The sequence below is a fragment of the Megascapheus bottae genome, chromosome 18 (genome assembly GCF_031878675.1).
Source record: "Megascapheus bottae isolate mThoBot1 chromosome 18, mThoBot2.hap1, whole genome shotgun sequence".
NCBI lineage: Eukaryota > Metazoa > Chordata > Mammalia > Rodentia > Geomyidae > Megascapheus > Megascapheus bottae.
In genome coordinates, this window is record NC_143526.1 from 29,636,715 (window position 1) to 29,654,376 (window position 17,662).

The 17,662-nt window shown below is 45.8% G+C and overlaps 1 protein-coding gene across 1 annotated transcript in view; it reads left to right on the top strand.

Annotated features, from left to right (window-relative positions):
• Dnmt3b (DNA methyltransferase 3 beta) overlaps positions 1-17,662 on the top strand; it is a 36,887-nt gene that overhangs the window by 14,941 nt on the left and 4,284 nt on the right. The window contains exons 3-20 of the mRNA XM_090352177.1: positions 30-91; positions 1,607-1,708; positions 3,221-3,343; positions 3,922-4,128; positions 5,139-5,297; positions 6,740-6,847; positions 8,281-8,425; positions 9,369-9,428; positions 10,600-10,725; positions 10,836-10,880; positions 11,772-11,851; positions 12,110-12,222; positions 13,040-13,223; positions 13,375-13,459; positions 13,889-14,034; positions 14,480-14,570; positions 15,589-15,737; positions 16,419-16,504. Of these exons, the coding sequence (XP_090208303.1) occupies positions 30-91; positions 1,607-1,708; positions 3,221-3,343; positions 3,922-4,128; positions 5,139-5,297; positions 6,740-6,847; positions 8,281-8,425; positions 9,369-9,428; positions 10,600-10,725; positions 10,836-10,880; positions 11,772-11,851; positions 12,110-12,222; positions 13,040-13,223; positions 13,375-13,459; positions 13,889-14,034; positions 14,480-14,570; positions 15,589-15,737; positions 16,419-16,504 (2,071 nt within the window). The remainder of the gene's footprint in view (positions 1-29; positions 92-1,606; positions 1,709-3,220; positions 3,344-3,921; positions 4,129-5,138; positions 5,298-6,739; positions 6,848-8,280; positions 8,426-9,368; positions 9,429-10,599; positions 10,726-10,835; positions 10,881-11,771; positions 11,852-12,109; positions 12,223-13,039; positions 13,224-13,374; positions 13,460-13,888; positions 14,035-14,479; positions 14,571-15,588; positions 15,738-16,418; positions 16,505-17,662) is intronic.

Sequence of the window (17,662 nt, forward strand, 5' to 3'; positions counted from 1 at the left end):
CAAACATGAGCTCTACTCTTTCTCCGTAGGCTACAGAGCAAGTTCACGACTGTCCAAGAGGGAGGTCTCCAGTCTGCTGAGTTACACGCAGGTATGAGCTCCTTTTTCAGAATTTGCCTTTTCAGAATTTGCCTTTTATGTGATGGGCATCCTGGGGCTCAGAGTTATAATCTGCAAGCTAAAAGTCTTTTTGTTGTTTCACTGTATCATAGCTTGAACCTGGGTCTTCGTGCATGCTAGGCAAGCACTCTACCACTAGGCCAAACTCCCTCCCCCTACCCTCTTTGAGGTGTTTGAGTGGGATCAAACCCAGGGCCTTAACATGCTAGAGAAGTGCCCTGGTATAGCTATAGCCCCAGTCCTTTAAACTTTACCTGTTAGTGAAAAAAAAAAATGGATGTATGATTTTATTTCTATTCCCGTTTTTAAAGGGAATGCAATGAACTCACCCAGGCCACATGCACATGGTTGTAAGTTTGGAGTCACATTCTTATCTCTCTAGCATACCTCCTGGCTGCTCATTGCTTAGCTTTTGTCTACTGGTTTGGTGTAAGCCTGTAGTCTTTGTGATAACCATGAGGGTGCATTATTTCTCCATGTCAGGCAGTCCTCCCTCCATGAGTTGGCCTGTATCTTCCCATACGCTGCAAGTGATGAGAGCTGCCTTAATCACCTGCTTGGCACAGGCACATTCATCTGACATGCTTATCACTGGGGCTTTGTCAATCCTGTCTTGAGTTTGTGATGTGATCCTGTGGTGAATGAACTTTTAGAGAATCTTCTTAGAACAGACTGGTGGTTTTTGGTGTTAATTTTGGTGGTATTGGTGGTGGGACCTGGATGATGTCCCTGAACTTTGTCACTCAAGATTAGACCTACTACTTTGATCCACAGAGCCATTTCCAGTATTCCGGTGGTTATTGGAGATGAGTTTCATAGAGACTTTCCTGCTACTTTGAATCTCAATCCTCAGATCTCAGCCTCCTGAGTACTTAGGATTATAGATATAAGCCCCTAGTGCCTGGCTGAGATGGCTAGTTTTATGCTGAGAATGTGAAGTGCGCGCGCGTGTGCGCACACACACACGGAGAGTGTGTTTTTATTTTTATTTATTTTTTTGCCAGTCCTGGGCTTGAGCTCAGGGCATGAGCCCTGTCCTTGGACTTTCTCAAGGCTGGAGCTCTACCACTTGAGCCTCAGCACCACTTCTGGCTTTTTTCTATGTATGTGGTACTGAGGAATCGAACCCGGGTCTTCGTGCATGCTAGGCAAGCACTCTACCACTAGGCCAAACTACCGGCCTATGGAGAGTTTATTTTCAGTACTGAGATTTAAAGACATTGCCTCTGATTGCTTACTTAGCTGACACTCTACCACTTGAGCCACACCTCCAGTCTCCCTTTCTTATGATAAATGGAGATGATTGTTGCAGATTTGTAACAGGTGGTTAGCTTTTGAAATGTGACCCATATACGTTTCAGCCTCCTGAGTAGGTTTGAGCCACATGTCTTATTTTTAGGCTGTTTTGGATTAATTACGGGTTTTCATATAGATGATGAACTATTCTGTTGTGACACGTCAGAAAGTTCATGTTTTCTTTACAAAGGATCTGACAGGTCGTGGGGATGGTGAGGATGAGGATGACTCTGATGCTCCAGTGATGCCAAAACTCTCCCGAGAGACCAGAACGAGATCTGAAAGTCTAGCAGTAAGTACCTACATACCCGACCCCACCCTTGTCACACTTGATGGCCTCTGGAGGAAAAGACACTTCCATCTCCCTAGTGAAGGCTTTTGCCTTCCTCAGAGTTTGAACTCATGAAACTTCATCATGGTAACGTCAAGGTTTGAATTCAGGACCTCATAGTCACTTAGCTTGCTTGCTAGGTTAGGCTCTACGTCTTAGGAATCTTACAGAATTTTCTGTGCAGGATGATTTCCAACCACAGGCATCCAGAGTTTAGCCTCCTGAGTAGCAAAGATTATAAGAGCGAACAACCAGATCCAGCCGGCTCCTATATGGTTTGGAGACAAGGGTTCACAAATGAGCTGAAACAAGAAACGAGTTTTTTTTTTGTTGTTGTTGGCTGTTGGCTTGAACTCTGAGCCTGGGTGCTGTCCTGTCCCTGAGGTCTTCAGCAAAAGGCTAATGCTCTGCTACTTGAGCTACAGTGCCACTTCTGGTCTTCTGGCCGTTATTTGGGAATAAGAATCTCATGGACTGGCTTTAAACCATGATCTCTGCTTCCTGAGGCATGAGCCACTAGCTCCTGGCCTGAAACAAGGTTTTATTTCTCAAAACACTTAATTTCCTATGATATTAGTTATCTTCATTTAATTGACACAGTGCTAAGCAGCTGGGTAGATAGCACAGCTGCCAGTCACCTTAGCAGAGATGACACCGTTGTGCTTTAATTCTGTGAGACTTCAGAATAAGGCCTAAACATGGGAAATCAATACATAGGACCACACCTCTTAAAACAGGGCTGACTGATCAAGGTATCTCAATGCCTTCGCATTTCTTGTTTAATGCAACCCATTTTTACACATTCGACAAGATTCTAGCTACTTCTTCACAATTAAATACCCACTGGTAAAGTAGAAGTGGTGAAAGAGGACTCAAATGCATGTTTTTGTTTTTGGCAGTTTATTGGAGGAGAGGTTCACAGACTTTACTGCCCAGGCTAGCTTTGAACCTCTCTCCTCAGATCTCGGCATCCTGATTAGCCAGGATTACAGGTTATGAACTACCAGGCCCTGGCAACACATTTTTCTTTTTTCTTTTTTCTTTTTTTTGCCAGTTCTGGACTTAAGCTCAGGGCCTGAGGACTGTCCTTGAATTTTTCTCAAAGGTAGAACTCTACCACTTGAGCCATGGCACCACTTCAGGCTTTTTCGAAGTATGTGGTACCAAGGAGTCGAACGTGGGTCTTCGTGCATGCTAGGCAAGCACTCTACCACTAGGCCAAACTCCAGCCCCACATTTTTCATTTTTGATTCAACTTTGTAGATGCCTTTGCCACCTTGTTTAACCTGCAAGTGTGACTCACCACAGGCTAGGTAACTGGCATTTCATCATATTTAGCATACAACAGGAGCATTTCTGGGCTGGGAGTGGTCTAATCACCTGGGCTATCCCTGGTCCAGTCCTGGGCTACCTGCCCTGGTCATTTTGTCCTAAGTTACCTAAGGCCTTTTGCTTATGCCCCCTTGCTTCCAGGTCCGAACCCGAAATAACAATGCCTCCAGTCAAGAGAGGCTCAGGCCCTCCCTACGTGCTACCCGAGGCCGCCAGAGCCTCAGTCCCGTGGATGAGTCCCCTGTGGAGTTCCCAGCTACCAGGGTTGGTTCCCAGTCCATCTCTGATTGGATGATCTGAATCCCTGCATCTTGACTGTCAACTGTTTTCCAGCGACCTTGCATTTTCTTTGTCTCCTGGGCACGGGCAAGCTTCTCTCCTTAGCTCTTCGCTGGGACCTACATAATTCAGTTCTCTGCTAATAATGGGAAAGTTCCTCAATGCACAGATTCTTGCCCCCCTTTGGAGTTGAGCTAGAAGGCACAGACTAACAGAACCATCTAATCTAAGTAGTGTGTCCTTCAATTGTCTTGAGACAGCACAGCAGGTCAAGCAAAATCCTCTTTCTCTTGCTGGATTGGCCACCAGGAGGTGCTTAAACCAGAAACCACGTGCTCTGCTAGAACTGGGGGCATTTGGCTTTACCTGTTGTATTTCTGTCTCTAAATAGTTTCAGTAACTTCCTCTCCCCATTTAGGGCATCCTTGCTTCCTGTTACTGTGTGTCCTGGGCAGTCCTGACCTTTACCTTGCTGCTTCTCTGTCTTCTTGGGGAAGCTGTTTGGCCTCTCTTTATCCACTTCCTATGCTTTCCTGTGGCACACACTGCCCTTTTATCCACAGTCTCTGAGACGCAGGGCAGCAGCATCAGCAGGTTCGCCATGGCCATCGCCTTCCGGCATGTACCCCACCATCGACCTCACAGATGATGAGGTAGCAGCCCACAGCAGCAGTAGTCCCTACCCTGGGATAGGACAAGACAGCAAGGAGGACAGCCTGGAGTCTTCAAACATGGATGAAGAGAGCCACGATGCTGAGAGCGAGTATCAGGTACAGTGAAGAAGGAATTTGCCATGGGGGACCAAAAGAGGCCTTAGATATAGGCAGAAGGAAACAATCAGCTATGTAACAGACCACTGCTATGATTTTTATTTAGTTTTTTGCCTTGTTCAGCCCCCACCCGCCTCCAGTTCTGAGGCCTAAACCTGGGGCTGAGGTGCTGTCCCTGAGCTTGTCCACTCAAGTGCTCGAGTGTTCTAACACGCCAGCCACAGCTCCACTTCCGGCATTTTTAGCATCACATGGACTTCTTGCCCCTGACTGGCTTCAAACTGCAATCCTCTGTCTCCAGATTAGCTGGGCTTACAGGTGTGACCACTAGTGCCCAGTGGGTTTTTGTTATTGTTGTTGTTTTTCTCCTTTTAGAAAGTTTTATCTATTTCTCACATGCCCTTTGGATTGTATCCTGTGTGTAAGTCAGAATTAATTTCCAGAATATCAGAATTCCACCCCCCCCACAGTATCTGGGAGTATGAGTGTATTGATGAGAGTGAAACCATGATAGAACAGATTGTTGCCCAAATAAGTCTCCTCACTTTAATGTCTGTTATCCATCCTGGGATTTGGATTCTATTAAACATGGTTGTCCAATTGAGCTTGTTAATATCCTCCAAGTATTTCAGCCTTGAGCTTTCCTACACTCATGTAGAATCCCCCCCACCCTGCTTTTTTTTTAGCATATGCTCTATCTCTGTGAACCAGGATCCTCAGATCTCAGCCTCCTGAGATCTGGCTCCAAGTCAAACTTTGCCTCCTTCTAAGTCTTGGGATTACAGGTGTGCTTCCACACACAGTCCCGCGATTCCTTTTTTCAATATAAAATACTTAATATGTCCTCACTTCCTCACTTCTTTCACTGTTCTTGCTTTTTTTTTTTCTTTTCCTGGAGCTCCACCCCAAGTCAGCATCATGGTTTGATGACAAGCTTTCATTGACTTTCGGGTATTCCTCAGCCTTCCTTAACTTTCCACTGATGTTCCTTCCTGTGGTTTTTCTTTCAGGATGGAAAGGAATTTGGAATAGGGGACCTTGTATGGGGAAAGATCAAGGGCTTCTCCTGGTGGCCGGCCATGGTGGTGTCGTGGAAGGACACTTCCAAACGCCAGGCCACATCTGGCATGCGATGGGTCCAGTGGTTTGGTGACGGCAAGTTCTCTGAGGTAAATGTCATTTTTGGGCACATGCGCACTCAGAGGCTATGACAATGCAGACAAATTACTTGCCATGCCAACCTGTTTGAATATGAAGTAATTTGCTGTCAAGAGCCATGTGTGTGTGTGTGTGTGTGTGTGTGTGTGTGTGTGTGTGTATTGGCCATGTAGATTTTATTTTTAGTTTTTGTTTGTTTTTCTGTGGCACAGTCAGTCACCAGCATAGGTACTGAGGGCTTAGGGGCAGAAATGCTTCATCTTTAGTGCATAGATAACAGCACTTGAGCCCTTCAATCCCCATGTTAGCTAATATCCATTAATCTTACTTGACAATGAGCTCTGATTGGCATAATTAGGCTGTATTAAAAAAACTGTGGGCCCTCATGTTTGATAGGCAAGCATTCTATCACAATGATATAACCTCCGACCTCCCTGTTGACTCTGACACCGTCTATTCTGGGACCTGCAAACATTGATTTTATTAGGGTGGGCAGAATAGCTTTCCAACCTAGAGAAGGTGGGAGAGTTTCTAACCAAAGTGGGACACGCTGGGAAGCATATACAAGTATAAGACCATCTAGTACATTCCTGGGATACAGCCCTTTTCAGTTGTGGTTTTAGTTTCTACATGATCATTTCTTTCTTTTTTCTTTTTTTTTTTTTTGCCAGTCCTGGGCTTGAGCTCAGGGCTTGAGCACTGTCCTTGGACTTACTCAAGGCTAGAGCTCTACCACTTGAGCCTCAGCACCATTTCAGGCTTTTTTCTATGTATGTGGTACCAAGGAATCAAACCCGGGTCTTCGTGCATGCTAGGCAAGCACTTTAACCACTAGGCCAAACTCCCAGCCATGATCATTTATTTCTTCCGGGGGGAGGGAAAAATGCCTGTGAGTGAAGTTCTGCTGGGTAGGGGAAACTTCATGTACTTGTGCTACTGTCCAGCAGAGGGAGCAAGAGATTAATGTAATTCAAGGAATACATGGGGAAGTGACTTGAAGCAGAATGGATGTTATGTCAATATATCAGTACAGTGTGGCACTAAAGTCCTCTGAACTGTGAGATTAATTACCATGAAGATCTGTTGCACTAATAAGGCCTAACAAGGGCCAAAACATGTACACAAAGCATTCTCAGCAGATGCTGTGTGTCTTTCATGTGGTTTGGATGGTGGGAAGTTTTTTGTTTCTGTGGTCAACAGCGGGGACAAAATACATACCCAAATTCAATTTCAGGACTGACCATCACAGGTCCAGGATGTAGGCTAGGCCAGGACTCTTTATCATCACTCTTTCTGCTTTTTCTATTTGAAATTGATGTCTGTGAACTTTGCCCCCAGAATGAGTCCTCTGGTGAAGTGTAAAACTGCACCTCCTCTTGGCTGGCCCATTGGGCCCAGGCTTCACTTGACAGAGAGTAATGTGGATGGTGATAGTGGATCTCTTCTCTTCTAGATTGCTGCAGACAAACTGGTGGCCCTAGGGCTGTTCAGCCAGCACTTCAACCTGACCACCTTCAATAAGCTGGTTTCTTATAGGAAGGCCATATACCATACCCTGAAGGTAACTTGGGAGGAAAGGCCTGACACCGAAGTGTGGAGGAAGCAAGACAGGCCATTTTCTAAAAGCTATTCTAAGCTGGGTTCTGTGGCTCAATCCTGTAATCCCAGCTATTTAGGAGGCTGAGATCTGAGGATCTAGGTTCAAAAAGGCACAAAAATGACCCAATATTGTCATCTCAATTAACCTCTACAAAACAAGAACTGGGGCTTGGCTGAAGGGTAGGACATAGCCTGGAGCTGACAGGGGTAGCCTTGAGCTGAAGAGCTCAGGGACAGCACTTAGGCCAAGTTCAAGCCCCCTGACTCACAAAAAAAAAGCTATTCTAAGTTCCTGTGTTACAAGAGTGCAGTTTGGCCAGGGGTAGGAAAAGGCCAAAGGTTAGTCCTGGACAAGGCATAGAAAGGCCAGACCCACTTGGGAAGTATGACTGCTGTCATGTGGAGGGACCATAATAATTTTGGACTTTTCCCAGATACATCATATATTCCATACTTGACTGATATTGTGGAAGACCAAGATCAGGCTGTTGTATCCTGCCCTTCTCTAGGCCGATCTCTCCTTCGTTTCCTGTACTTCTATATGTGCCTGCCATAGCATGAGCCAGTTGACCCTGTGTTTTTGTACTTTTTTTTTCTTTGTCAATCCTAAGTCTTGAACTCTAGCCCCGGGCACTGTTCCTGAGTGGCTTTTGCTCAAGGCTAACACCACCACTTGAGCTTGAGCCACTGTGTATGTGGTACTGAGGAATCAAATGCAGGGGTTCTTGCATTCTTTGCTAACACTACTATGAACCCACATTCCTATGTCCTATGCTGTGCTTTGTTGTTTTTTTGTTTTTTTTTTTTTGCCAGTCCTGGGCTTGAGCTCAGGGCCTGAGCACTGTCCTTGGACTTTCTCAAGGCTAGAGCTCTACCACCTGAGCCTCAGCACCACTCCTGACTTATTTTTTCTACGAATGTGGTACAGAAGAATGAAACCCGGGTCTTCGTGCATGCTAGGCAAGCACTCTTCCACTAGTCCAAACTCCCGGCCCCATGCTGTGCTTTTTTTATATGTGTAAATCCTCATAGTTGTTGTAATAAAGGACCTTGTAGTATTGGTGGAGTCAAGTGTCACATGCTTGGTGTCTCCAACAAACATGGAGTCTAACTCCTGTAACTACATCATCAAGTGAAGGAACTGACTATGAAGTTTTCCTGCTGGGAAGCATTTTTGGTTTTTTTGGAAGGGAGGGTCTCATCTGTCTGAGCTCCAAGATCTCCAGCCACTTTGCCAGGCCCTTCCTTGTAATATTCCACAACCCCAGACAGCTGGCTATGAAAGGGCACAGTGTGAGGGGGGATTAGAGGGTAGGGGGAATCCCTAGATTTGCCCTGGCTACTCCCCACCTGCCCGATTCATCACAGACTGTCTTTTCCTTTGTATCTTGGCAGAAAGCCAGTATACGTGCTGGTAAGACCTTCCCCAGCAGCCCTGGAGACTCCCTGGAGGACCAGCTGAAGCCCATGTTGGAGTGGGCCCACGGGGGCTTCAAGCCCACTGGGATTGAGGGCCTGAAACCCAACAACAAGCAGCCAGGTGGGAACAAGTCCCTGGGTCAGCCACTGTGACTAGTTTAGGAATACAGCCCTTGGGAACATGGCAGCCACTGCCACTAGTTCAGGAACAGCCTTTGGGGACATACCCAGCTGCTCCTGTCTGCAAAGCTCTCTGTACCCAGCCTCAAACCAAGGCTTTGTGTATGAAAACCAATCCCAGGACATGTCCAGGAAATGCCTTTAAAGGTTACCTGATGATAATTAAGGTTGAATCTTCTGAAAGCTGGAATAAAAGCTGGGAATGATGTCTCATACCTATAATCATAGCTGCTCAGGAGGCTGAGATCTGGGGAACACGATTCAAAGACTGGGAGACTTTATCTCAATTAAGTGGTGCTGAGGCTTAAGGGGTGGGGTGGTAGCCTTGCACTAAAGATACCGGGGACAACGCCTAGGCCCTGGGATAGGCGTTAGCCCAGGCCCAGACTCCAAACCCGAAGACCCACAAAAGAGGAAAGGAAAAAAAAAAAACTGGAATAAAAAGGATTGCATAGGGGCCAGGAGTTTGGCCTAGTCATAAAAGTGCTTGCCTAGCATGCATGAAGACCCAGGTTCAATTCCTCGGTACCAGATACATAGAAAAAAAGCCAGCAGTGGTGCTGAGGCTCAAGTGGTAGAACTCTGGCTTTGAGAAAGTTCAAGGACAGGGCTCAGGCCCTGAGCTCAAACCCACGACTGGCAAAAAAAAAAAAAAAATTCCATATTTATTACCAAGTTATTTGTTTATTTACCTATTATTTTGTGGGTCATGGAGCTTGAGCTTTGGGGCTGGGTGTTGTCTCTTGGTCTTTAGTGCCCAGGCTGGCTTGAATCACCATCCTCAGATCTCAGCCAACTAAGTAGAATTAAAGTGCAAGGTGTATTTTAACCATACATTTCACATAATGTTTTCTGTTTTGTTTTGTTTTCCCTATCCAAAAAAGTGGTAAATAAGTCGAAGGTGCAGCGTGCAGGCAGTAGGAAGTTAGGACCCAGGAAAAACGGTATTCCCCCCTCCCATCTCGTGACTGTTGTATTTTTTTCCTCACTGTTTCTATTTCTTGGCAAATGTGGAATTTAGAATGAAATTTCTTAAGCTGATCTGAATCCATACCCCCACTCCTCACTCCCCTTCCCCCCACTCTCAGGGTAACACTGGGCGCACATCTTTCCTACTTTTGCTCAACACTGGTTTCCGTCTTGCCCCTCAATACCACCAAATGTGATTTATTACTAAATGTTGCTTATGTTTGTGTTTGTTTCTTGAGACAGCTAAAATAGCCCAGACTGCCCTCAAGCTTTTGATCCTCCTTCCTACCCCAGCCTCTTTTGGTACTGGGATTATAGGCAGACATCACATCCACCTTCCTTATACTGGAAAGCTGTAAAGCTTTCTCTGCAGAAGCAGAGTCAATTTAATTAGCCATGGATGCTCTGTTTGCATAGATTCAGCTGAAACACAAATAAGCATGATCAACTTGAACTATGCATGTAATTTTTTTTCTAATAGTTTCAGTGAGGTAAAAAACACAGATGTAACAACACTAATCAAGTATTATGCTTAATCCACTCTTTCTATAACATGACCATTTCAACATTGAGGCAGCCTAAAGATTTTATCTTTCATATGCCTGTCATGCATTTTATACATGGCTGCTCAATGGTGCTGTTTTCATTTAACATAGTTTATCTGCATTAATAAAATTCATGGTATTAGGATGCTAATTAATTTCATCAAAATTTCCCAAACCACAATCATGTTCAGCTTGTGTAAATGAAATAGTCCTTCCATTTTTTAAGTTGTCATGAATGTAGCAGTGGAAGTCATGTCACATCCACAGTTAACTATTGGCAGTGCTCAGAAACCATGAGTCAGATGTGTGACTTTTAGTTGTATCAGCTGTATGTGAACTTGCCATTCCTGAGCTGAGGATAGAAGGATGAATGTGCAGATGTTTAAAGCTGCATGTGGAAGCAAGTCTTAGTTCCTAATTGTGAGGTTTTAAGCTGGCTCCTGTTCTGGTCTACCCATTATGGGCCGTTTATACCCTGAGGAGACCTCTCATGCCATTAAGGCAGGCAGCTGGTTCTTAGCATTGAGCAGTCTTACTCTGGGAACATTCTCTCCAAGGACTCTTGTCCAATCATAGATGCCATGTGCTTTCCTTTTCACAGAGAATAAGAGTCGAAGGCGCACAGGTGATGACTCACCCACTTCTGACAACTGCCCGGCACCCAAGCGCCTCAAGACCAATGGTTACAACAATGGCAAAGACCGAAGGGAAAATGATCAGAGTCGAGGTGATTTCGGGGTAGGGAAGATAGTTTGGATGGCCTGGAATGAGGAAAGTTGCTGAGGTGATTTGAGCATGGATGGCTTTGTGTTAAGTAAACTTTTTTCTTCTGCACAGAACAAATGGCTTCTGATATCACCAACAACAAGGGCAATCTGGAAGGTAATCCTTTTCTTTTCCCTTTTCCCTTTCCTTCTTTCTTTCCTTGGTGCTGGGCGCCAGGATGTAAAACAGGTCTATTTCTCTTCTGTGTCATAGTTCTTTTATCTTAATAAAATCAAGATAACGTGGCTTTTTTTTTTAATGTTAGAACCACATTAGGAAACAAGAACCACAATCTGAGTAGGTGGGTGTGATGGGGACAAAATGAAACCTAGATACAGAGAATTAAATGAAAGCTGGGAAAGAGAAACAATAATGTGAACGAATAGTGCCTTAAGCCATTCTCAAACAAGAACTGGAGGAAGCATTTAGTTGAGAAGCATTGTCATTTGTCACCTTTCTCAAGATCAAGGCCTAGTAGGAACGAATCAGTTGTTTGCCTGGGCTTTGTAATATCTGGGAGGGGGGTTCCATTTGTTCTGTTCCCATTCTGGGGTTGGCACACAGAACCTGGGTACATTTCCTGAACTTTACCACTTAAACCACATCTCCACTATTTCTTGGGGGTGGGACAGGCCTGAGGTTTGAACTCAGGGCCTAGGCTGTGTCCCTAAGCCTCTATGTGCTCAAGGCTAGTGCTCTACCACTTGAGCCACAACACTACTTCTGGCTTTTTCTGAGCATCTCAGGTGGAAGTCATTCTAGGCAGGAAGGTGGGAATTAGGATCTTCAATTTAACCAACTAAAAACTGGACATTTCTACGCCCTGAATTCAAGTTCCATGACCCAACCATAAGAAAAAAGGAAGGGATGCATGGTACAAGGCTTGGAGAGCTGTTGGCATACTGATGGTCTGAAACCAATAACCAGCTTTCACACTTGACTCTTAGGCAGCTGACTCTGGTGTTACCCTATAATTTGAAATAAGCCCCGGCTTTATTTTTCCTGTAGATCGCTGTCTGGCCTGTGCTCGAAAAAACCCTGTGTCCTTCCACCCACTTTTTGAGGGTGGACTCTGCAACACATGCCGGGTGAGTCCTGTGCCTTTGTGTTCCTCTCACCTATACCCCTCCCTGATACTCTGTGCCGTCCAGCACCCTCCTATGCTTCCTATTCCCATGGAGGAAGCTGTACCAGAGGAGCTGATCTGTAAGTCACACGTTTGACCCTGTAATTGGACACCAGGCCACAGTAGCTTATCTAGAACTTTCCTAAGGCCTTAGCCAGCAGACAATCTGGGTGTGTCTCACTCTCATCTCTGGTTTCATGGGTATGTCTTTGCCTGCCAGGAACGTCTCCTTGAGCTGTTTTACATGTATGATGATGATGGCTATCAGTCCTATTGCACAGTGTGCTGTGAGGGTCGAGAGCTGCTTTTGTGCAGCAACACGAGCTGCTGCCGGTAAGCACTGGGCCCCACTGTTGCCAGTTACAGCAACTACCAGATTGTACTTTGCAATCTTGAAGGCTGCCAATACGTAGTCGCCTATGCTTGCTTCCATCCAAAACACCAGGAGTTACATTGTAGCTCTACTGGACTAGAGACAAGGCCAAAGGTTAACATGGGGGTGATGCTCATTGGGTGATTGACCTTGCTTTGTTATAGGTGTGTATTGTGCCCCTCAGTGCCTTGCAAACTGAACTAGTCCAAAGGACCTTGGCAATTGATGGGTAGGGAGAATTTTTTTTTTTTTTTTTTGCCAGTCCTGGGCTTGAGCTCAGGGCCTGAGCACTGTCCTTGGACTTTCTCAAGGCTAGAGCTCTACCACTTGAGCCTCAGCACCACTTCTGGCTTTTTTCTATATATGTGGTACCAGGGAATCGACCTGGGTCTTCGTGTATGCTAGGCAAGCACTTTAACCACTAGGCCAAACTCTCCTGGTCAGGGAGAATTTTTTTTTTTGCCAGTCCTGGGCTTGAGTTCAGGCCCTGAGCACTATCCTTGGGCTTTCCTCAAGGCTAGAGCTCTACCTTGAGCCACAGCACCACTTCTGGCTTTTTGCTGTGTATGTGGTACTGAGGAATCAAACCCCAGTCTTCGTGCATGCTAGGCAAGCCCTCTACCACTAGGCCAAACTCCCATCCGGGTAGGGAGAATTTTGTGCAAAGAGCCTATAAATTGAAGAGTAGCGTAGCCCTTGGAATTTTATCTTCCTGGGAACGGGTCTTTTAGGAGAGCTGGATTTTTGACCAATGTCCTTTCTCCCGGGCTGGTGCAGGTGCTTCTGTGTGGAATGTCTGGATGTGCTGGTTGGCCCTGGCACAGCTGCAGATGCCAAGCTTCAGGAGCCGTGGAGTTGCTACATGTGTGTTCCACAGCGCTGCCACGGGGTGCTCAGGCGCCGGAAGGACTGGAATGTGCGCCTAAATACTTTCTTCACCACTGATCCAGAATTTGATTTTGTAAGCAAGTCGCATCATCACCTACCACCATAGGGCCCTGAGCCACACTGTGGATTCACATAGCACATGGAGCCTTCAGGGCCTCAGGATGAGGCCCTGAGGCCTCTCTTCCCCTGCTTCTTCAATACATGATCAACTTTTCTTCTGGCAGGAACCACCTAAGTTATACCCTGCGATCCCTGCAGCTCGCAGGCGGCCCATTAGAGTGCTGTCACTGTTTGATGGGATTGCCACAGGTGAGTTTGCCACAGGTAAGTCATGTCTGCATGCCAGTCTGACCTGGTCCAGGTTTTAGGGCAGTGTCATGCCTGATCTACCCTTGGCACCTTCTGGACCTTTGGCCTTTTTAAAAGAACACATGTTTTATTTGTTACATTTAGTTGTTTTTTTTTTTTTTATCAGTCCTGGGCTTGAGCTCAGGGCCTGAGCACTGTCCTTGGACAGTGACCACTAATATCATCCTTGCTCTTGCTCCTTTCTACCTCCTGAGCTTTTTACACTCACAGAATAATCCACAAACAAGATTCATGATCACCTGGGGTCTGGCTTGAGTATGTGTATGTTCCTATCTGCCAGAGAGATTGTAAAGTCAGTCTACAACTGTTCAGGGACTGGAATTGAGCTGCTCTGTTCTGAGCAGCATCTATGTGTCTCCTTTCCCACAGGTTATTTGGTCCTCAAGGATTTGGGTATTAAGGTGGAAAAGTATGTTGCCTCTGAAGTCTGTCAAGAGTCTATTGCTGTGGGAACTGTTAAGCATGGCGGGAGTATAAAATACGTGAATGATGTCCGCAGAATCTCAAAGCAGAATGTGAGTACAGTCCCTGCCATTCTGGGTCATCTTTCTTTTCCTTGTTAAAACTCAAGTTCCTCAACCCTCAAGACAGGCATAATGAGCCCAGAGTTGTGGTTAATTCTTGTTGAAAATAGTGACTTAGTTCTTAGGGAATCCTGAGAATCCTGTTAGTATAAGAAGTGGAGCTAGGGACTGAAAGCATGGCATAGTGGTAGAGTGCTTGCATAGCATGCGAGTAGCCCTGGGTTCCATTCCTCAGTACCACATACATAGAAAAAGTTGGAAGTGATGCTGTGGTTCCAGTGGTAGGGCGCTAGCCTTGAGGAAAGCCCACGGACTGGCCAAAATGAAGTGGAGCTATGGACCAAGAAAGATTCAACAATTGGTGATATAAATAACTAGGCTTTTTGTCCTATCTTTCTTAGCATTGTCTCTTCCCTGACCATGTTTTTGTTCCCAGATTGATGAGTGGGGCCCCTTTGATCTGGTGATTGGTGGAAGCCCATGCAATGACCTCTCAAATGTGAATCCGGCCAGGAAAGGCCTCTATGGTGAGTATTCAGAGACCCTACTACTACATCTGTGTCCTGAGTTCTGAAGATTATACTGAGAAGACGAGGTGATTATTTAGCCTGTTTTTTCCCCCCGGGGGTCGGGGAGTCCTGGGGATTGGACTCAGGTCCTGGGCCCTGCCCTTGGACTTTCTCATGGCTAGAGCTCTACCACTGGAACCACAACACCACTTCATGGCTTTTTCTGAGTATGTGGTACTGAGCAATTGAGCCCAGGGCTTTGTGCATGTTAGGCAAGCACTCTACCACTAGGCCTCCCGTTTCCCCATTTATAATGCAGATATAACAATCTTTGAAATTATGAGGCTGTTTTGAGGATTAGATGGGATTATGGATATAAAGCATTCAGTACAAGGTTAGGTACCCAGAAGTACTTAGTGGAAACTATTATTATTAGTATAGTCTAGCTAATACAAAGATAATCTGAGATCTGAAATGCTACTTTTTCTTCTTATTTCACTTTTACATCCATTCCAGTAAACAGAGAGACAGCAATTCTTTGTCTTCCTGTTTACCTACTAAGCCAGGCTTCCAACTCTTTTGCTCAAGGCTAGTGCTCTGTTACTTTGAGCCATAGCACCACTTCTGGTTTTTACATAGGTAATTGGAGAGTCCTGCCCTGGCTGTGTTCAAACTGTAATCCTCAGATTTTTCAGCATATGACCAACCTTTGTTGACTTCAATGCTGTTGTAGAGCTCTTTCTCAAGGCTTGTGTTTTACTACCAATTTATGCCACAGTGTCACTTCCAATTTTCTGGTGGTTACTTGAAAGGAAAAGTCTTTCCTGCCTGGACTGGCCTCCAGTTGTGATCTTTAGATCTCAACCTCCTGAGTAGCTGGGATGACAGGTGTGAGCCATCCTTCTGCAATGCCTGCTGGAGTCCAGGGGACTCCAGGGAGAAGATAGTGTGCCAAGGGAATTGCTCTTTCCTGTCATTGGGAACCTAATGGATTATGTGAATGAACGTTTGTTTCTCTCTGTTTTTATGGATGTAGAGGGCACTGGCCGTCTGTTCTTTGAGTTCTACCACCTGTTGAATTACTCTCGACCTAAGGAGGGTGATAACCGGCCCTTCTTCTGGATGTTTGAGAATGTTGTAGCCATGAAGGTTGGCGACAGGAAGGACATCTCACGGTTCCTGGCGGTGAGGGGCACAGGGCCTGGGTGGCAGCCCTGTTGGGTATTTCTAGATCGCAGAACATGTCTGGGATGGAGGGACTGTGGGGAGGCGTGTGGGGTATCCCTTGGAAGATGTGCTTTTAGGGCCATGAGTCCAGTCAATCTGTAGATTGGAAAAAGTCTAGAGTGCTTTTTCTCATATTGGTTCAAAAATGGTTGTTTTAGGGGATGATACAGAATGGATTATTGTATCATTTGCAGTAGTAAATGCTTTTTGTCCATTTATTTTCTCTCTTTGTAATGGTACTGTTTGAGCCACACTTCTGGCTCTTTTTCAGAAAAACTTCAATATCTCAGGTATCTGTGATGGAGCTGTCTTGGGTCTTGTTGCCATGACAATGCAGTGGCTGGGTGTTTCTGAGCCACAAGACCAGGTCCTTGACTTGGGTTTCATTGTGAGGTGCTTTTACATTTGTCACCTGCAGTGGCCCAGGTGTCTATAAGGCTGATCTGATCTTTTTTCACCTACCATTCACACAAAGTATTAGCCCCTATTATTGTGCTTACCTATGGATGGAAATTGGTCTGTCTTCTGGTGAGAAACTGGCCTCTTACACAGCCAGGATACAGCTGCCCTGATTGACACCTGGGTTCTGATGTGCTTCCCTAGAATGTTTTGGCTCAAGTCCCGCTTCTCTCCCTGCAGTGTAATCCAGTGATGATCGATGCTATCAAAGTTTCTGCCGCTCACAGGGCCAGATACTACTGGGGAAACTTGCCTGGGATGAACAGGTAACAAACCAAGTGACAAAGAGCTAGAGCTAATGAGCAGCTCAGCTTTGTCTTTGCTACCTCCTAGAATATGCAGACAAACAGCCCCACCGGTGGATCTGGCTAACCTGTGATGTTAGGAATTGCTCCTGATTTGTGTGTTCAGACTTGAGGGCATAGTGACTAGGCCAGCCGCCGAGGGTCCTGGTTCCTGTGTGCTGGACCAGGTTCGAGTCAGGGAGGTTAGGGGATCTTTTTGAAACTTGACTTGTTCAGGTCTTTCAATTCGGCCTCTGCTGCTGCTTTAGCAAATCCCATTCGGAAATAGAAGTAGGTTAAAGTTGCAAACCATTCTTTCCTACCACTGAGATGAAGTTACCCCTCTCGAAGCAGCCCCTTGGTACCCAACCAGATGCCAAAATTCCACCTCAAACCAATCACTTTCATAGATAGATAGCTATCTACCTGTCTGTCCTGAGTACGCTGTCCCTTAGCTTTTGTGTTCAAGCCTGCTGCTTTACCACTTGGAACCACAGAACTATTTCTGCCATTATGGTCATTGTAGCTATTATTTTTTGGGGGAGGGTGGACATGGGTTTGCCCCTGAGCTCCTCAGCTCGAGGGTACCGCCCTACCCTACCCCTTTAGCCACAGTTCCACTTATCTACTCCGGTTTTCTAGTGGTTAATTGGAAATGACTCTCATGCTCTTTGAACTCTGATCCTCACATCTCAGCCTCCTGAGTAGCTAGGATTACAGTTGTGAACCACCATGCCCAGCTATGTGTTAGGGACTAGTTTTGAATCATGACCTTCAGATTTTAGCCTCCTGAGTAGCTTGGATTATAGGTGTAAACCACAGGCGCCTCACCTTCAGATATTCTTTTTCCTCTTTCTTTTTTTCGTTTGGTTGGTGCTGGGGCTTAAACTCTGGTCCTGGGCACTATCCCCATGTTCTTTAGCTGAAGGCTGCCTCCCTGACCCTGGGTGTTGTGCCAGAGCTCTTCAGAGCAAGTCTACCACCCTACCTCCTGAGCCACAGCACCACTTCCAGTTTTCTGGTTGTTAATTGGAGTTAAGAGTCTCTGCCCACGTTGGCTTTGAACCTTGATTCTCAGTTCTCAGTAGCAAGGATTACAGGCGAGAGCCACCATGCCAGTCCTGGAGCTTGAACTAATGG